The sequence below is a fragment of the Pagrus pagrus genome (assembly GCF_965226575.1).
Source record: "Pagrus pagrus genome assembly, chromosome: 12".
Taxonomy (NCBI): Eukaryota; Metazoa; Chordata; class Actinopteri; order Spariformes; family Sparidae; genus Pagrus; species Pagrus pagrus.
The window spans coordinates 27,869,269-27,891,434 of NC_140196.1; the positions used below are offsets into that span (position 1 = coordinate 27,869,269).

Below are 22,166 nucleotides of genomic sequence, written 5' to 3' on the forward strand. Positions count from 1 at the left end.
ACAATTAGGTTAGGGTTGAATTTTGACCTTTCAGTGCTTTGGCCATGAGAATCACCAGCTCTCAAAGGCCCCCACAAAAAAGACTGACGGCAAGGAATGTCTAGGAACACCAATTGATAATTCTTTACAAACGATTAGGCATCCACAGAATACAAAGTCTTACAACATGCTGGCAAAAGCAAATGTTAAACTGTGGAAAAACAGTTTTTGAGCACCTGGAAAAGAGCTACAAAGAAAATCAAAACCACTTTTAACATGTGGCTCTGAAAAAAAACAAAACAGTAATGCTCACTCCTGCTGAGAGCGAGCTCCCCTGTAGACATAGTTCAAATGCTGCAGAGGCAAATCAGACACACTCGACCGTCTCAAAGAATTTCAGCCCAGCTGAAGCTAGGAGACTGGCCACACATACTGGATTTGATCCAACTGCATTTCCTATACAGTTCATTTCAGTATGTTTGAAAAGAAGAAGAAAACTGTTCAAACTTGGAAGGCACAGAGCAATTACGTAGCCCCTTGCACCTGATAAGACTGGTGCTGGTGCCTCTATTATGAGAAACTCAACGGTGGTCCAATCCATTTGCCTCTCAAGCAGAATGTCATTTCATCAACTCCTTTTAGTGCTCTGGACAGTACCTAACTACAGCTTTATTTTGTGTCAAAAAAATGGAAAATGATTAAGCAATATAGTGCTACTTTAATAAAGATGTAAATACTTCTTCCACCAATGTGTACTGTAGGTAGACAAGCTGTCTTTTAGTTAGTGTTAGTAGATAATAGCAAAGGGTACACTATTTGCAGTATAGATGAGCAATTGCATTTAAAACCAATGTGAGACAGAGTGCCTTCAGGAGTTGGATGATTCATTCCAGTGAGCAAAGGTCAATCTGTTGAAAAATGTACACTGACATATACACACTGATTTCTTACCTTTTGCCCAACAAAGAAAAACTACTGCAGCTGCAAAGCTTTACATAACAACTGAGCTGAATTTGTTCACCAAGTGCAGTCATAATAGCTTACCCATTAAATGAAGTCATACATTAATAATGAGTCAGAAAAACAAAAAAAACAAAACAAAAAAAAAACATGTCCACTCCACTTTACACGTCTAAGTCATTTGTATCCCAATACACCCCACTACTCATTGTGATAATACCAGGATTGCAACAGTAATGCGGGAGAAATCACCACAGCTGAAGATGGCATATTGGAAATGTCTTGTCATGTCTGTTAACATAAACACCGTCAAAGACTACTGATGACATATGATTATCGGTCGTGAGGGGTAGTCCCATTTCATAGGGGGAGTTTTCAACCACTTCCCATTATAACTCTGTGCTGAGGGGCAAGGGGACACTTAAAAATGAGGTATAAGAGAACAAATGAGATTGTTATGAAAGCACAAGTCAAAGAAGAATGCTTCATCCTGTTCATAACTACTAAAGTTTCCCCCACAGCCGCACTTGAACATATTATGTACTTACATTTACATCACTGTTAGCCTATGTGTCATGATCTCACATTCATACCTGCTTGAGGGAAATGATTCCCTCCCTGCGATCAGTATCAGAAGTGATGGTGAAGATAGCAGCTGCATCTGCATTAGTGATGCTATAGGTCATCTCAGCGTTCTGCCCTTCATCTTCATCGTTGGCTCTGATCCGGCCAACTGCCTTCCCTACTGGAGCCAGCTCTGGTACGTACAGCTGGTAGCTCTCTGCAACAGGACATTTTTTTTCATTAAACATTTTAATAAAAAAAAAAACAATCATGTAGTGCTGTTTTTTTTTTTTTTTTACATGCATTTTGAAATCCTCTCTAGATGTCAGTTCTGACTCTGAACAGGTGAGTAAACTAATAAGCCCCAGCCCCAGTCTGTTCATCCTGCTGCCATCTGGGAAAAGACACAGAAGCATCCACTGGCATACCACCAGACTATAGAGATGGTGGCACATGAACTTCAGAACAACACACACAAATTCTCAAATAAATAAAGGCCCACTGCTAATGGAGGCTGGTAGAAGAAGACATTGGGGGATGGGAACTGTCTGAACTACTGAATGGCTCACTTGATAGATTCATGTCCAAATAGTTAATTCCATTAGAACAACCACAGAGTCATGTCATACTCAGCACTCTGCTTTATAAAATATACTTTTCAATTTTCATTCACTATGTTGTATTTGCGTTTCGCTTCACTTCTACTCTGCAACTGTTTATTTCTTCTTCGAATGCGCAACACTTACTGCAGATGTTTCAAATGAGAGCATACCCAGCCTATGCTATTCAAGTTGATTCAAACACATATTCTGTCCTGAGACATGTGTGCAACTAGTCCTAAATTACCTGAATTGTTTTTAGACCTGTGTAACAGGAGATACTCTTGCAGGACAACATTTGTTATAGGATGAACTTGCATGCAAGACAAGGACAGGCATTTCTTCATGTAACACATGCAACTTGTTGTTTGCTTTCCAATGTGGACACATATGACTGATCTTCAATACTAGTCTATTAGATACAATCCCAACTAAATTGCTTCAAAAAATAATAAACTGAACTGCTACTGAACTCAGACAAAACAGAAGTTATTGTGTTGAGCCCTTAACATGTTAGAGATACATTATAGCTGATATGATATTAACTCTCACATAAAACAAATTGTAAGGACTGCCTTCTTCCACCTATAGCACAATGCAAAAATCAGGAACATCCTGTCTCAAAAAGATGCCCAAGGCTGGATTATTGCAATTCCCTTTTATCAAGCTGCCCCAATAATTCTCTAAATACTTTCCAGCTGGTCCAGAATGCCTCTGCATGGGTACTGACAATAATTAATATTAGGGATCACATTCTCCCATATTAACCTCTCTGCACTGGCTTCCTGTAAAACTCCAGAATAGAATTTAAAACCCTCATCCTCACATACAAAGCCCTTAAAAGCCAGGTACCGGCATAGATTACAGAGCTTATAGTACCCTAAAACCCCACTCTAACACTGCGCTCTCATGAAGCAGGGTTCCTATTGTCTCCAAAATTAGAATAATAGGGAGAATCTCCAGAACCACGGGCACCCACCCTCTCTACGTTTAAGAGTAGGCTTAGAACTGTCCTTTTCGATAAAGCTTATAGTTAGAGCCTGCACAGGCCCTTAGCTATCTGCCATAGGCTTAGACTGCGGGGGGATTTCCCATGATGCTATGAGCTCCTCTCTCTTTCTCTGTATCTGTACGCATTCATGTCTCATTGCTGCTGTGGTCCTGCTTGACTCTACTACTAATTCTACTACTATCATCACCATCACCATCATTATCATCATTGTTATTTAATTAATGTTATTATTCCCTCAACTCCTCTCCCTCTACCCAAACGGTCTAGGCACATGGCCGCCCACCATTGAGTCTTGTTCTGCTCAAGGCTCTGTCAGTTTTTTCTCGCAACTGTTGCAGAGTGGTCTAGACCTCCTCAAATTGGAAAGTGTCATGAGATATTTTTGTAGTGAATTGGCCCTCTACAAGTAATGACTGATTGATTTATTGATTGATCGATTGATTGATCAATCAAAGGTCATCAGGTAGTCTGCTCCAGAGAAGTTAAACTAGAAGCTCCCTAACTATACCTGCAATTTAACTGTTGTCCTGTTACAAACCACCACCTGATGGCCTGAGAGGTCTGACTGGCCTGTAAGCAAGTCAGAAATGTGCTGTTCAGCCAAACCATTTACTGCTCTCCAACTTTAAGGTTGAATCTGCCAGTGATGTGATTTAGGTGCAGTAGTAAGGCATGTACTGTCCATGTGAGCTGAGGCCTACCCATTGTTTGGGTAACTCAGCAAAGACTGTTTTATAGTAGTCTGGTAGAGATTAATGCATGAACCAGTTTCTCACATATCTTGAGACATTAATTGTCCAACGTTTGATATGTTTTTCAAGTGATAACAAACTGCTTTAATTATACTAACATGACTTCCGAAGTTAACAGCATTAGACCAGTTCCTGATTTGATAACTATATTAAGGAGGCAGGGATTATAAGTGAAGATATAATTAAATTTTTATGTTTTCTAATTAAAAAAACAACCTAGAGATAAAAATAATATCAAAATGAAACATTGGAGAGAAAAAGAAAGAAAATAATTTGAGATGTGCCATTGCTATTGTATAACACATTTAAAAAATTTAAAATCCCTTCTTCAAGTAAAAAAAAAAAAAGTTTACTTTGCACTGTTACCATTCATTTCCCAGTTGTACAGTGTTGGATGGACTGAATGTTCATTGATTGTCTTTCTCACCTCAGATATTTTTTATGCTCTGTCTTTGTTTGACTCTTCTATCAAAAGGAGTATCAGATCAGAGGAGCATTTATTGAGAATGGCTTCCCACCTGTCTCTGAAGTCTGTTTTGTTATCTCCGCCAATGTTTGATCCTTAGTCCTCTGGGAATGAATCGGTAAAACTTTACAATAAGGGAACATTAATTCACATTAGTTAATGTAGTAATAAACATCGACTAATGATCAATTAATAGTTAACTAATGTTTCAAGTTCTCATATACTAATGGTGTTCATCTTAATTCATGTGTTAATTCATACATTATTTAATAGTTTATTAATAATTACAACAATAACAAGGACACAATAGTCAACTAATGTTTCAAGTACTCATTTACTGATACAAGGTTAAAAGGTGCAGACGTGGCGTGTTTTTTTGTACTCAAGCCCAAGAGTGCTAAGCTTTCCAATCAGCCTAATGGGTGAGATTGTGTTGAATGCTGAGCTGAAGCGAAACGTGAACAGTGCATGAAGACTGAGGCAGTAGATACTGTATGACATCCTCTGTGGATCTGTTGGTTCAGAAAACATACTGGTGAGGGTCCAGGCTGGCAGGGATGTTATCTTTGATGTGATGTAGAGAAAGCTGCCTTTATTTTCTGTGTCCTTAAAGTGACTATGAGGAACTTTCAGTTTTTGTTGATTCTAGCGGCCCCTTTAGACAAAAGCAGTACAACACCAGTGCCTGCTGTTGTAAAGATCTTTGTTAGCAGGTGCCAGTGGCGTGCATTTGTTTTGGAAGTGAGTGACAGAGAGACTGCAGGATGGATCGCAGTGAACTGCTAGTTAATTCTTAGAACAAATGGAATTATTTAATCAATGTACATTTATTTTTATTTATTGTTAATAGAGGCTTTATAATCTATTACATAATGTATTAACACTAGTAAACTATTAATTGACTGCAAGTAAATGGATATTACTGCATTAATTAATGTTAAGGATGAACACCATTAGTTAATGAGCACTTCAAATGTGAGTAACTGCTGCTAGTTAATTGTTACTACTCCATTATGTTATTGAATGTAACCTTATTATTGTTTAGTTTAAAATAAACTATTAGAAACATGTATGAATTAATCCCTTACTTATCATGAACACCATCAGTAAATGATTACTTAACACATTAATAGTAATTACTCCATTAATTAATCTTAATTAATGTGTCCTTAATATTGTTGTTACTATTAATGAACTATTTATGTAATGTAAACTATCCATCCTCCAAGTGGAAGATGGTGGACATTTATTTGACTGCCTGATGAGATTTTTGATGACAATAGACTAGTTCCAGATGAGACGGACCTGCAGAATCGATCACTGGTGATCGTTGCAAAATGTATGGACATTTGTGTCCAACTTGATCCCTATGTTCTGACGATATCATGTGGGCAACGATAATGTCAGGAGATCAAGGCGGCCTCAGTTTTTTGAGCCAGGCCGTGCAGTTGCTCTCCACTGATTGAAAAACCAAAGATATAATGGCAAATGTCTGACTGTCACCTGATCAGAAAGCTGATTGGTTTAGATGTTCCGTTTGTGGAGTTTGTGGAAATTTCATATCGTGGGTTATGTTCGAAAAAGAGAGATTTTGGTTTTATTTAATTATGGACTGCATAGGTTAGAAAATATAATAATTGTGGTCTATTGTGTATCAACATCAGACTGGTTTTTAGCAAGAGAAAAACTTCTGGTAAGTACGATGTGACTATTCTTAAACGAGCTTCAAACTGATATGATGCTGATTTGCATGAGAATTCATGTAAAATGGAGATTGAACCAGGAAAAGAAATCACAGATCACCTGTGTAGTATTTTAATAGGCTACCCTTTCATAATTAACAATAATCCGAGACTATGTAGAAGATGATGAATGGGTCTGATTTTATTTAACATTCTAAGAAATCAAAATCAAAAAGGATGCAAGTTTCTGTGACTTCCTGTACGGACTGAAGTCTTCTGAAAACTTGTCAGATTTGACAGTAGCTTTTTGTCTCTGCCCCTGCTGCTGCCGTTTGCACTTTCCAGACAAGGTGCAGTTCATGTCAAATCAGCCTATCAATGGTTAAAATGCAAACAATGTAAACAACCAGACATAGCCATTACTGGTACTGATAGGTGTCAAGCTAGTTTTGTTAGTATTCAGACATTGTTTTGAAAGTGTATTTTGATGTTGTTACTTATTGCTGGTTAGCTAGCAGCATCTGGCTATGGTAATGTTATATAGGTCAAAGTTAGTGGTGGGCCTGATAGACCTTTTTTTGTTACCCTTAGGGATTCACAGACAAATATGAATATTGTACTGGACTCATGATAATACGATGTTTTGCATGTTAGAGCTTCCAGGATGAGAGCAGCATTGACTCTGATAATGAGGACACACCAGAGCGAAGCAGATCATCCCGTCAGAGAGGACGACAGGAGGGCAACCAGCTGTGTCCGAGGAAGTGGAGGCGGAGGCCGTGGACGTGGTAGTGCGACAGGTCAAGAAGCAGATGTTCGTATGCCGAGTACAAGATCTTCAAATTCAAAGGACTGCATATGAGGACTGCACATGAGCAGGTATCTAAAGTAGAACATTACTTGTGCTAACCACCTACTGACCAGGCATGTAACTTTTACACACAAGCACCCTAATCAGAATCACATTGTTTGCCAAGTAGTTTTTCACAATTTGAATTTGTGTTTTGGTTGGAAACAATAAACACAGTAAGCAGAAAAATGTTAAGAAAGATAAAGGGCTGGTACTTCAAGTCAAAAGCATGAATAGATAAAATGAAAACAATGTAATATAAACTGGGACATCTGTACAGTTTTGTCCAGGAATGTATAAAATATTCACCATTGAAAGTGTATATGTTCACAGTATGATGAGGACAGTCTGACTGTTCCATAAAAATATCTAATCATGTTGCTCATCTGTTGCTTTACAGGCCACAATTTAAGGACTACATTTGGAGCAATCACATCGTGCTGAACTCTGCCTGACACCTATTTATTTGTTGTTCTGTATTTACTCCTTGTTTTGTATTATCTCTAACTTGTTTGAATAAAGTCTTGAAAATGAAAAATGCCTTTTCTTTACACTTCCAGCTTAAACAACCAACCCATTACAGTTCTTACACTACATGATGCACTAATATTAATAACTGAATTAGGTTCAGACTCTTGTTTATTGAATTTTTTGGAACACATGTAAATAAATAACACTACAAAAATAGTATACCTTTTATCATTTAGACAATATACAGTACAATTAGCATAAACAACTATATACAGGAAGGACGTCCAGAGGTTTCTTGACTGATTATAAACACAGATGTCGGTGCTGTCGCAATCCTCTGCTATTCTGGCAGTGATCGTCCTGTAGAAAGAATAGCACAATTACTTATCTGACAGTAAATACAGCTTTTCAAGGACCTTGAAAATGTTTTCAATTTATTATAACACCACAACTTTGGATGCATTTTATGCAGTGACAAATATTCCTGAAAACAACTAGAAATAGTTACATCAGAATTGCGCCATATATACCAATTCTAATTTTCTATGCATTTTGACAGTAGCGTGTACAAGCTCTACTTTCTGGATTTTTTGTTGTACACCTTGGAGTACCTGGCATAAGACAAAGGAGTTCCAGCTTAGTCAAACTTTCATATTACTTTACAACTTTACTTGTCCAACTCCTCAACTCCTGTGACTGAAAAACCATCATTTTGGCAAAAAATTATAATAATTACAGAAAACTGGACAAGGATGGAGAAATAAATGTATTTACAGGACATAAAGGTACATTTCAATGTGTTTATAGGACATAAAGTTACATCTGAATGTGTTTATGGGGCATAAAAATGTTATTGATTCTCTCGAAGACAACACAGGACTGTTGCTATGTCAAAAAATGTAATAATAGAAGTCTGTGGTTAGGTGGGTGATGGGAAGCTTATGTGATTGGTGGCAAGCAATTATTTGAAGGGGTTGGTGGGTGCTATGTGTGCAGCAATTATGGTCAGCATTTCCCGAATTCTACTGTGGTCAGCTGAAAGTCAGATCATGAATTGAAATGCAAAGTCTATTTTCTTAAAAAATGTTTTACTAAAATGCAACAGTCTCAAGCAGAAGGCTAACATTTGACTGTCAAGACCAGTACTAGAAGCATTTTCCTGGTGCAGCTAAAGAAATGACGCCATTCTGTTTTGTATTGTATCCCTGCTAAGGAGCACATTCATGCACATAAAGCAAACCAACTTGATATGAAAGAAGGACACATGTATATATGACATGTATCCATCAAAGATACATATTACATGAATAACAGTGGTCTGATCCATGTTGCCACCAGCATCACGTTACACTCACCTGTCAGAGAGAGACTCAGCAGAAATAATAGAACCAGCAGGACATGGTTCTGTCGTGAACTGACTCTTTGAAGGCTGGAAGTTGATGCATCCCTCTCATAACTATAGGACACAGAAATAGGCTACATCAGCACATTTGTAAAACGTCCTGTTAACATCCTATATGAATGAACATCACATAAATACCATTTAAGGACATCTGCTTACAACTACAATGCAAACTATAGTCACAGATATATGCAATCTTCCCATGACCTCTGAACAGTGGACTTGGCTTTTCAAACGTGTAGCACACAAGAATTAGTCCACCTCTCTCATACAGCTCGTCTGGCTAATGTCCAAACAGCCCAGGGTAGCAGTGCATGTGTGAACACTGCTGTATGGATTAGATCCTCAGGACGCGTGAACATTGGTCTGTGTGTCAATGGTAACTTTACATGTAAATATGTTTCAAGCAGCAGTAGTCTATCATAGCTAGCTAGTGAACGTTAGCTACAAGCTGACGATGCTAATGATGGTCTAATACATATACAACAGCAACATATGGAGCTAACATTAGCTACGTTGACTACATAATGCAGAGTAATAATACATTTCCCCAACCAAAACAAACCAGACATTACCTGTCCAACAGAGACACAGCTACCATGGCGTCCATTTTCAGGCCTTCGACTCCATCAGTTGTCTCCATCGTTGAACAGCCACTCCAATGTTGACTCTCGTTTCACCTCCTGAGCTTGCCAACTTCTTTTTGTTTGTAGCCTTCTCGAGTTCAGTTTTCTTTTCTTGCTCTGTTTGGCAGTGCTAGCTGCTGTAGGTACAGCTGCTAATGAAAAGTGTGGCTGTACTTTCTCTGCCATTCTTGTCCGTAAACAATGAGCTCACTCCACCACAGCTCCAGCAGTGCGCTGCGAAGACTCAGGTACACGCAATGAGTGGTGGGCGGAGTCAGTGCAGGGTGGGCAGGTAAGGACAGATTGATAGACAGGTAGGCTGTCCATAAAAAATCTTTGAGCCACTAAAATTGATTGGACAAAGTTATTAAAGCCCTGTTGCTGCCCCAGACCATGGATTTTTGTCTTTTTTTCCCAAAGCATTTGATATTTTGACTGCTGTCTGGATGTTAAGAGATTTACACAAATATAATAAAAAATGCTTCTGAACAGAATTACCAACCCCAGCTTTAATCTCGGACAAACCAAGTTGTGTCTTGTTTTTGTTTTGTTTTGGGTTTTTTTGCAATCAATTAATCCATTCATTTTCAGTGTTGTTCATCCAGGGACATTGTAACATGAATTCACTTTCCATTCATCTCTCTCCTTTTATATACGGTTTTCCATGAAAGGAAATAATGGTGAGAGCACATGATGTTCTTGGGTGAATGTTTTTTTGTGGGATACAAAGAATCTTTCTGTGCGTATATATGAGTCAAAATGAGACAAAATTAAATAAATAAAGTCGGTTGAGTTTTGTGATATAACATTTCTTGACATGTTTACTACTTTTATTAGCATAACACTATATTCATGCTGGCCTGATGCTGTAATTGTAAAACACTGTGTGTGTGTGTGTGTGTGTGTGTGTGTGTGTGTGTGTGTGTGTGTGTGTGTGTGTGTGTGTGTGTTGAGGTTATTAATCATATCATATAGTGTGCGACACACTCCATTCATCAGCAGGACCACATTATCTCAGAACAGTCGTTGATATTAGGCCCCGCTATAATATGAAGCCGTGCTGGAAATTTGGTCACAGCTGTCTGACTTTTTAATATAAACTAGGCCAATAAGGGCTGTCAAATGATGCATTTTCCACCATTTTTGTGATTTTTACATATTTCAATCAACAGCATAGCATAATAATGTTCTTACTCTAGACTCATCCTAAGCTTCAAACTTTGATGTTTTACTTACCCCTCTAGTGTGTCTTTGCGCGGGAAGGGCTCTGCAGGCAAGTTAGAAATAATAAGTAATATGCAATGTCTGGATAGTGTTTCAGTCATCATGGCTGTCTATTCTTCAATGAGAACCGGAGTTGAGATTATAACTGTCAGTTTTAATATCTGCAAACAGCAGTGTTCTACCTAACGTAAGCCTGAAGGGCTAGGGTTGTTTACCATTGCTTGGCAACACTGTCAGCAGCTCCGGGATATCTCTCTCATTGGCTGTTGTGAAAGTACTGATGTAATGACAATTGTGGTTGATGTTAATTGGGATGGCCCTGATGAGTGTGAAGGACATTCATGTAGTCTGAGCATGGTCTTCTTATGTAACATAACTTCAAAACAAATTAAACTTGACACTTGGTCACTCACTGGACTCAAACCCCAGTCTCTTAGTGGAAAGCCCTGTGTATGACCTATTCAACCACCCCTACCACTCATTGACACTAACTTTTCTTGCTTTGTATACTACTGCACTGGAAGTGTGCTAAATAAGAAGGAATGTAGCGTAGCACCACTCTCCAGGCTGCCATATTTGACACGTTGGGAGTGATGGGTTATTTGAAACTAATAGAATTTAGCAATATCTTATCAAAATAAGAACAGCGGTGCTCAACACAATATTCTGCACCAGAGGACACACTTTGAAGAACCATTGTTCTAAGGCAGTAAAGAAGCCAAAGGTTGAAGAAATGGGGCTATTGTTGAAGTTCGGAAGCCATTAAAAGGATAGAAACCAGCTTAAGGAAGATGAGGTTTGCAAAGATGATGGTGTTTCTTTTAATGTTCAACCTGGGTCTTTTCATGTACACTTGCCAATTCAGACTTACTTTAAAAACAAATAACTGTATTTAAGGTAATTTGACAGGAGATGAAGTCCTATAAGTCAGGTATAGCCTCTGTGGTTTCCTACATTAATTGAGGAATACTTTCTCTCAGTCTGAGATTATGGCAAACTTGTCTGAAAAATGACAAAATTTATACTTTTCTGATGGACTAAATACGAACAACAGAAAATAAGGTATGACAGCATTGACAGGATAAAAGCAGTGGTGGACAGTAACGAAGTAAATTTACTTGAGTACTGTACTTAAGTACAGTTTTTGAGTATCTGTACTTTACTTAAGTATTATTTTTTGGGGATACTTTTACTTTCACTCCACTACATTTGAAGGACAAATATTGTACTTTTTACTCCACTACATTTCTATTGATGCTCTCGTTACTCGCTACTTTTGAGCTTACGTCAGCTGATGATTTTTTTTTTTTTTTTGTGTGCAAAATTCAGAGAAAATAAACTGTTTCTGCTGATTTGCGTATGGTTTGTCTTAGTCGTATTGCCGTACCTGTACTGCGTCATGCCATACGAAGAAATGGAGGAAGAAACTGGAGAAACACGGGGGAAACTCCCACCGAGCACCCGTGGCCTTATCTCAAACCCATGTTTGATTCGTTTCAGTTTACATGTTTGTTGTGCTTATCGCGAACATATTATATCACGGCCGACAAAAACTCGTCTTCCAACCTGAAAAAGCACGTCGCGGTATGTAAAGTTGTTACTAACGTTAGCTAGCTTAATGTTGGTTAAATTGCAGATGCACATTTTAAACGTAATTGTATGTGTTTGTAGTATCATAGTTGCCATTTTTAAACGGTTTAAAAATATGGCAAGTGTTGCAGTGCAGTTGAATGATTAAGTTGACTTTCTGTTCATGTTTTTTATACAATTCATATCAAAGAGTCCAAGGTAGGGGTTAGGTGTGTGTGTGTGTGTGTGTGTGTGAGAGAGAGAGAGAGATAGAGTGGGTGTGTGTGTGTGTGTGTGTGTGTGTGAGTGTGAGAGAGAGAGAGAGAGTGAGTGAGTGAGTGAGTGTGTGTGTGTGTGTGTGTGTGTGTGTGTGTGAGAGAGAGAGAGAGAGAGAGAGAGAGAGAGAGTGTGTGTGTGTGTGTGTGTGTGTGTGAGAGAGAGAGAGAGAGAGAGTGTGTGGGTGTGAGAGAGAGAGAGTGTGTGGGTGTGTGTGTGTGAGAGAGAGAGAGAGAGAGTGTGTGTGTGTGTGTGTGTGTGTGTGTGTGTGTGTGTGTGTGTGTGTGTGTGTGTGTGTGTGTGTGAGAGAGAGAGAGAGAGAGAGAGAGTGTGTGGGTGTGAGAGAGAGAGAGTGTGTGTGGGTGTGAGAGAGAGAGAGTGTGTGTGAGTGTGTGTGAGAGAGAGAGAGTAGCATAGAGTGAGTATAGTATATATTTCATGTGTTGATGAATGCAGCTGAGTCTGTGTTCTGAGGCTTCTTGCCTTTATTTGTTTATTTTTGAGCTATAAACACGTCTGTAGCAGAATCACATCAGTGTATTGTATAATGACATTAAGCTACTTTCCTTTCCTGTATTTCCTGAGATATTTTTTAAATACTTTTACTTAAGTAATTTTTTAAGCAAATACTTTAGTACTTTTACTTAAGTAATATTTTGACTAAGCTACTTTTACTTGTATTGGAGTAATATTTGACAAGGAGTATCTGTACTTTTACTCAAGTAGTGAAGTTGTGTACTCTGTCCACCTCTGGATAAAAGTGAAGGTAGAACTTAAGTGTACAGACGATGCAACACTTGGTGACTGGCTGCTGTCAGAGTTAAAACCATAATGTGTTCATATGTGTGTATATGTGTGTATAAGAGGAATCCCTTACTCTGTGAAAACTTTGGAGGGTTGTCATTGACATCGGTGAGGGTGATATTGACAGTAGTGGATCCAGACAGTCCTCCAACCGAGCCCGCCATGTCCTTGGCCTGGATCACCACAGCATAGTGGTCCCTGGTCTCACGGTCCATGTTGGACACTGCTGTACGGATGATACCTGAGGTACACATGAGGAGACAAAAATGTATTAGTATGAATGAGATACATGAAAATCAATGCTGCTTCATGTGGTTATGCGCAGTTTAATACATCATTATAACTAATTTAGAATGATGATCAAACTCACCTTAGGTTCTTGATTAAACCATGTATAAAGGTTTAGTTCCTCAAATTATGAAAACACGGACTATCCTTCAAAGAAAAACAACAAAATCTGTTGTTTCAGGATGTTCCGTTTAAGTGACAAGGCCCTGTCTGTGGTTGTTCCCAACATTAACTAAGTGGTCATTTTTCACCTTTACCACCATTCTTTTTCTATCCTAAACAAATAATTTCAATTCAGTCGTTGATCTTTGCCCAGGCCGATCACCAAGTGTAGGATTGGTATTCACTTGTCTGTAGGCTTATTGATCTATCGCAGCTGAAGTGATTGGACCGAATTCAAAACACCTCACTAGCATCAACAGATTAGATTTAAATTCAGAGTTCATCCAACCGCAGCTCTTAAAATCCACGTTTTTATCATAAGGACTGAGTTTGTATTGTCAGTTAAAGCATCATAATTTCTTGACTATGACTATGCTGTTTTTATTTCAGATTCACGTCAGATCAAAAAACAATTCTTCAAAGCAGTGAGTTTTAAGTGTTTTGTATGATTCTATTATTTGTCTTCTTAAGGTTTCAACCACTCGATAAATTCATCGAGTCAGATGATTCTGACCTAAGTGGCTCTAGGGAAACACAAGCACTATGTAAGTGAGGCCATTGGAAAGTGCGTTAACCACTAACCCCCTGTCAACAGTGACTAGACTTGACATTAATTTACAAATCCAGCTTCTAAGCATGTGTGTATGTAGCATATCTACCGGTCTCTACATTGGCTAAAACCCACGCAATGTTGGTTGTTTGCGTTGATTGTGTTCTTTAAGTATTGATTTTCATCATAGCAATGAGTGCTATTCCAAGCCAGCAACTGCTATTTTCTTTCTTAGTTTATAGAGCTGACTGGAAGCTTGAAAGAATGTTAAGATTGTTGCCGTTGTTTTTCACATTAAACCTAACATAGCTGATATTTGCTAACATTAGCTAACATTAGCTATGATAATTGACATTAGCTAACATTAACTATGATAGCTGGCATCAGCTAACATTAGAGCTTGTTCCAACAGACCTCTGTCCGACTCACATAACATCAGTTAAAAGTTAACTTTAACCCAGCCCGGTTCCAGAGAGAAACTCTAAATACTTGTGGTTTGGAAGTTTCAGATAGAATCCTGGGAGCTTTTTGCAGGTGTGTTCTCATGTCAGAGCTGTGTTTGAGCCTCTGGAGCAAACCTTCAGTCCTGAGGAGTTTTCTGACTAGTATGTAGATGTTTAAATCACGGTCTATTTGCCCCTGCCCTCAAACCCCAAAACGGTGACAGAGGGTTGAAACTGAAAACCAGCGACACTGAAAAAATACTAACGGCTAAAAAGAAAAATGTCACTGAAAAAAAATGAAGAAACATGACATGAAGAAAAAGTCTCTAGAAGATTGTCATTGAAAAACACTTAAAAATATCTATTAAAAAATATTAACATACAATGAAATCTATTTTTATATCTTAGTAGAAATTCTTCCATACTATTCTTGCTTCCATTACAACTTGTTCTTATACAAATGTTTCCTTCTTCAGTTCAGGTTTGTTTTCAATGCCAAATTTTATATTTAATGCCAAAATTTACTGTCACTGTTCTAGCCGTCTTCTCCTGCTGCCTTCATGAAATATACCAGGCATATCATTATTAATATCACATTTATGCTTGTTCAGAACTGGTTTTGTAAGACACATTTTCAGAATCAGTGTAATGATACACTAAAAATAAGCTGAAACCACAGAGCTGAAAACATTGAACTCACTGATACCAGCACAAACCACTTTAAAGCAATATTATGTAGAAATAAGCAATTTGTGCGATTTGCCACCCCTTGCAGTTTCTAAATGCAACATGACGCCCAGGTCTGCAGTGCATTGCAGTTAAATCAGGAGATACAGGAACGTGGCGTGGGTGCTGTTCCAGCAGGTCAGAGGGAGCAAAAAAGTCAATCAACACAAAAATCCCAAGCCAAGGGTGCCTGGAGCACAATAGATAATGCTTGGGGGCTAGCAATGAAAACTAAAAAAACAAAACAGAGAACACCAATACTGTCACCACACGCAGAGAATCATCTATTTACATTTCTTAAACAGAGCATTCACAATAATCACTAAAAAACAGCAGGGAGGGGTGCTTTGAAACTAACAGCTGATTAACATTACTGTTTGCATGCTCCCCTCCCATTTTTCTCTCTCTCTTCTTGACTGTCCCTTCACCTCCCTGTTGACTCGTCTCCCCTGTGTTTGTGGACTGCTATAATGGGGGTATAGAATTGGGGCTGAAAGATCTACCAACAACAACAAAAAGCAGCAGGCTAAGAAACCAATCTAAGTGACATCTGCTGTCTGTCTGTCTGTCTGTCCATCTAATTGATCAAGTCTGATCCATTTCAGTATAATGGACAGTGTTGCAGACTTGCACCTCCACACACACATCTTACAGTAATTGTGGGGTTAACAGTGCGCATACTGTATGACACAATATTTAGAAATGAAAAGGCATGAAACACATGCTAGCATAACTTAAATGCACAAAACTCAAAGCTCTGATTATGCTTTAGGCAGCACATGCATGACATGACCACTCCCTCTGTGTTTTTTGAGAATTCTCAGCGGAAAACAAGAGGGACAGGAAAAGTAACATTAAAGGCCTGTAACACAAACATTTGTTTGCAGAGGTCCCGGATACTGTACACAAATTAGCACAAATTAAACCCTGCATGTCTGTAACAGTTTGTGAAACATAATGTAGGTGCTAACTACATCATAACTCATCACACCATAACGATGTTATGTCTTGAAAACTTGTTACCTGAAGTTAGTATGTATGTAACGCTGTGGGGATAGGGAGGCAAATTGGCTGTGACAGCGACACCATTCACTCTATTACAAGACACTGTACCATCAAAATGATTCTGAAGCTGTTCAAGGTTACACAAAAGTTAGATAATGTTGCTTTAAGTAAGATTACTTTGTCTGGCTGGATATACACCAATCACTATCATATTAAGGACTAACAGTTGAAGTGAGGCCCTATTGTGAATTTGAACTTTCTCCGGCATCAGGGCGTTGGTAGCTGATTATTTGAGTGCTGTATGTTGTGAGGACGGGCCTCAATGGATCGGAATTGGCATCCACGTGAATGCCAGACCCAAGGGTTTCTGGGAGATTATTGCATTGTAACAAAATTATCAATGTTATTCACTTAGTTATTTTAATGATGTGGCTGATCAGTGTATTTGCCAGTCACGGTACCAATTTTTTTATAATTTAATTATCAAATGTATTTTTTTTATTATTAATTTAAAACATGATGTAAGCATTGACAGTAATACTCAAAACTGTGTTATTTCTGCTGTATATACAGCTAATAGATAATAGGTCATAGTTTGCATGACACAAGATACCATATTAGTAACAAATTGGTGACAAAAGCAGTGATCCAGAAGACAATGCAATGAAGACAATGGAGCATTATCCTGGAGGAAATAATCCTACACAGACTGCTGCAGTCTGTGTAGGATTCAAAGAAAAAATGAATTGAGTCCAAGATCCACTGCCATTCTGGCTGAAGCATGAAGGGTGATGGTATTACATCTGCAGAACCGAGAGTGATTGGCTGTAATATAAAAAATATAATAATATGATTTGGCCATAGGGAATGGTGGTTCATGTTTATAGCTTATTTTCTTTATCTGATAGTAAAACAATTACACTTACACACACACGTGCATGCACATACACACACACCCCTGCAAATATACATATTATTTCTGCTTCGCATCACACACAGATACTCACATCAATACTTGTTGCCTTCCTGTGCACTAAAATATAACAATCAGTCACATGTTATATATTCCATTTGCCAGCCTCTCAGGGGCTGAAAATCAGATTGATTTGAAACATTTCTGATATTGTACTTTTTGCATACATTATTCATTGCTTTGCCATCTGCCTGGTTCTTGTTTTTCTGTCCGTAGGACATCATCAGCTCTCAGTTACATGAAAACTGAATAGTTTGGGAACAACATGCATTCCTTGTTGCTCATTCCAGCCTCCCTCTTATTTGATAAACACTTTTGGATTTACAAAAATAACATGTGATGTGATGGTTTAATTGCTATTTCATCATATTTGTGCTTATTCATTGTGTTTGTTTTTTTGTTTTTTTTAAAAACCCTTAAAATATTCAGTATCAAAATCGTTAAATAAAAAAGTCCAAGTCACAAACCCACATGATTAAGACATATAAAGACTTTAATGTAATTTTTTCTTCCCGGGCCCAGATTAAGACACAGGCAGACCAAGATTGCACTGAGATAAAAAAAATGCTCAGTCAGTACCAGTCAGTAAAGTACGGAAGCGTATTGCATTCACTTGAGTAATTTTTTTTTTTGGTTTGTTTTTCGGGGTAATTATTTCTGTTTTTCGGAGTAATTTTTTTTTGGTCTGTTTTTCGGAGTAATTTTTTTTTTGGTCTGTTTTTCGGGGTAATTATTTCTGTTTTTCGGAGTAATTTTTTTTTGGTCTGTTTTTCGGAGTAATTTTTTTTTCTGTTTTTCAGAGTAATTTTTTTCTGAGTTTAGAGAGCATTTGAAACAATAGACGCATTCATTCCTTTATTGAAAGCTCGATAATGGAGACAAACATGACCGACTTGTTTAATTGAATCAAGTTTTACTTTGATCTGGGTTTAAGACACTGGGCGATAGTCCTGTCTTTAAGTCATATAGATGGTATTACCATTAGTTTGTCAACTTTACGCAGGCACCTGAGGACGGCGACAGGTCGCCACTCCGAAGGTTCACTTTCATGTTTCGGAATGCCGGCCCTTTTTTGAAAAAAGATCGCCACTCCGAACCTGAAACCCTAACCTTAACCATAACCCGGTCCGAATGGGGCTTTGCGGTTGTTCAGAAGGAAAGCCCATTCAGATCTGCTAGACACAGTAATGTTTCTCCAGAATCAGTTGGACAGATATGGCAGTTTGGAGGTTCTCGCGGGAGTTCGAAGTATCGCGATAATTCAGAAAAAAAATTACTCCGAAAAACAGAAAAAAATTACCACGAAAAACAGAAAATAAATTACTCTGAAAAACAGGAAAAATAATTAGTCAGAAAAACAGAAAAAAGAAACAAACCAAAAAAAAATTACTCAGAAAAACAGACCAAAAAAAAATTACTGAGAAAAACAGACAAAAAAAAAAAAAATTACTCAGAAAAACAGACCAAAAAAAAAATTACTCAAGTGAATGCAATACGCTTCCGTAGTAAAGTACCCATTTTAAAATGAGTTAATCAAAAAACTTTCAGCCAAGAAATAACTTGTTATTTTGTGTGCTCCATCAAATATCTTCTTTGTTAACTACAACATTAATTAAACATTATTAGTTTAGAAATCAATACTAGCATGTTTGCTGCTTCCACACCTAAAAACATAAAACAAGGATTTTTATGTTTACTGGGCCTCATGCAGCAACATTCTCTTAAATTTGTCTTATATTTTCTATTACTTTTTTTGTCAAGAGAATTAATAAGAGAAGTCGACTCCAGATGCACCAAATGTTCTTACCATCCAAATCTGCTCAAACCCAGGTGTGCTGAATGATGAATCCCACTTGATTATAAATTGGAGGCACAAGGACGATTGTTTGTAATTAGCATAGGTAATGCCCACTAAACACCAGATAAGGGCAGGTTTTGTGCCTTGTGCAAATAGCCGACACTGGCACAGCGACTGGACTGATGCCACCAATTAAAGGGTAGTAAGAGGAAGAATGTAAGCAGCAGTGAAAGTGAGGTATTGTTAAATTAAATCAAACAATGTAAACATGTGATCTTCCACAGCATCAGCACTGGTGAAAAACGTCAAAAAGCACAGTATCAAAGCACATCCACCTGGCCTAAATCTCTACTTGGTGGTTAGCAGTGTACGGGAACGATATGTACCGGGGCATGAATGATATTATTGATCTCTCAAGCACTCTCACAATTTTCTCTTACCAAAGAGAAGAGCAAAAATAAGAGATCATTGGTGAATCCCAGAAATCAGTATTATCATCAGTATTAAAAACATAAGAGAAAATCGTGGATACAAACAAAAATTGGCAATAAAACATTTTTTTGTATATTGCTTCTTGCATAAGGCCCACTGTTTCCAACACATGATGAAAGTAGAGACCATCTTCCAATGGGATCAGGCCAGCTGCGACGCCCATCAACATGTTGACGTTCTGACCCATTATTATTACATGAGTACACAGTACAGCAGTAATTAACCAGGCAGCCCACCAAAGTGTAATTAGCTGCACCATAGTCCCATAATGATCCAAACATTTTTTTCACTTCTCATAAGAGCACTGAAGATCTCTAACACCGTTGCTTCAGCAAAGCGTCTGTCACTCCGCACACGCTCACTCTCTCTCTCTCTCTCTCTCTCTCTCTTCTGAGCTAGTTTGTGAAGTTTCCAGTCAAGACAATACAGTCAATTCCAAGCTTTGTTTACTGGTGTGGAGATGTGCAATAACCATGACAAGTTCTCTCTGGTGATTCCCAGGAACCTAAAACTCTTTACCTACTCCACCATAGATTCACAGTGAACAGCGATGTGTCTCTTTGCCTCTATTTTTCTATCAGCTCCTTAGTTATGTTGACGCTGAGCAGTAGATTATCCTCTGTGCATCCCTCTGTGATTTACTCTCATCGTTGTCTGAAATCTGGCCGAAGATGGTCATATCGTCCGCAAACTTCACAATAGTCATGGGTGCAGAGACTCAACGCTGGGGGGCTCCAGCATTGAGCACTAATTTCTGAACATCTGCATTTTCTGGGATCTACTTGTGAGGAAGTTGCAGAGTGCTGTACTCAAGCCCAGAGTGTTAAGTTTTCTAATCAGCTTCATGGGTGAGATTGTATGGAATGCTGAAGAGCTTTCAGACATAACTGTTCTTATTCTTCAGGTTTGTGAAGACTGAGTGGATGGCAGTGGCTATGGCATCCTCTGTGGATGTTAGTATTAAAAGCATACTGGTGAGGGTCCAGGCTGACAGGGATGTTGTCTTTGATGTGCTGGAGAACCAGTTTCTTGAAGCACTTCATCAGGATGGGGGTGAGAGCCACAGGGTGGTAGTCATTACGACTAGACACAGCAGACTTTTTAGGTACAGGAAAGATGGTGGCTATCTTGATGAGAGTGATATGTTAAACATGTCAGTAATAACATCAGCTACCTGATGTTGACATATTTTTAGTACATGGCCGGGTATATTATCTCGCCCAGCACCCTTTTTTATATTCACTCTCAGCAGGATTCTTCCCACATTCATCATGCATAATGGCCTGTCCTCTTGAGGTAGAGTAGACATTATATTTGGCTTTGTTCAGGAGATCTAAGCAAGATGAACATCTTATTTATTCTGGAAACATGGCCTCACATATGATGGGGGTTCTCCTGCTTTTGTAGCCTGCGCAAATCTAGATCACCTGCAACATATTTTTGGATTTGTTTGTGTTGAGGTTCTTCTCCAGTCTCTGTTGATGTTTTTTTTTTGTTTATTGGTTGTATTTTATTTAAAAAAAAGGGACAATGCACATTAATTAATATAAGCACCAGTGTGTTAATGTAAATGTGCCAGATTTAGCCATATAGGCTTTGCCTCCTTGATACCAGCGTTGAGTCTTGCTCTCATGACGTTGTATGCTTCCTTGTCACCTGACTGAATACCTCACTGGATAAAGCCCTCACCTCTACATTCATCAAGGCCTTCTGGTTGGGAAATTGTATTGTCTTGTGATCACCACATCAACATCAACACATTTGCTAATGTATATGATGTCACTGTCGATGTATATTCCTTAACATTGATGTTGTTATCCTGAGTGTTCAAGTTTGTTTATTAGGATAAAGCCCCTTGAGATGTACCATCTCGTTTTCGAGGGGGTCCCAGACATTTAACACAATAACTACATTACAAAGACGTGACAGAAAAATAAAATGAAATAGTAAATGAATAAAAATAGAAATAATAAAAAGAAGAAAAATAGACAAGGTATATCCAACAAGCAGAAACAAAAACAAACAAACAAAGCAAGAGACAAACCACATACATTAAGTTAATCAAAACAATACAACCAGTAAACGGCTATAATGACCAATAATAAATAAAGAGTATGAGTGGATCACCAAATACAATCAAGTATAAACATTAGATCTAAACAGTAAGTGTGGATGGTGATTGTTTCATTGATAACAGGTACAGTCAATCATTGAGGTGGATCTGATATTAACGGGTAATTATTCCAATCTGTAGGGGCTTTAAACTTAAACGCTCTTTTGCCAAATGTTTTCTTAGCACGAGGGATATGGAAATAGAGCTGAGCAGAGTGCCAGACTTGGTAATTTGAAGAAAAAGGTATGAGATACTGTTGAAGATAAGGAGGATAATTGAAATGGATACATTTGAATATAGGTTGAAGCCAGTGAATGTGTCTTCTTACATTTAGAGGTGGCCATTTAAGACTCTCATACATTGTACAGTGGTGCGTGAGA

General features: G+C 38.2%; 2 protein-coding genes across 2 annotated transcripts in view; both read right to left on the minus strand.

Annotated features, from left to right (window-relative positions):
* LOC311267010 (class I histocompatibility antigen, F10 alpha chain-like) overlaps positions 1–22,166 on the minus strand; it is a 501,763-nt gene that overhangs the window by 83,455 nt on the left and 396,142 nt on the right. The window lies entirely within an intron of this gene.
* The window catches only part of LOC311266492 (cadherin-18-like), a 211,747-nt gene that overhangs the window by 57,859 nt on the left and 131,722 nt on the right, over positions 1–22,166 (minus strand). Inside the window, exons 5-6 of the mRNA XM_084368883.1 lie at positions 13,310–13,477; positions 1,533–1,720 (exon numbers count right to left, since the gene is read on the minus strand). Of these exons, the coding sequence (XP_084225009.1) occupies positions 1,533–1,720; positions 13,310–13,477 (356 nt within the window). The remainder of the gene's footprint in view (positions 1–1,532; positions 1,721–13,309; positions 13,478–22,166) is intronic.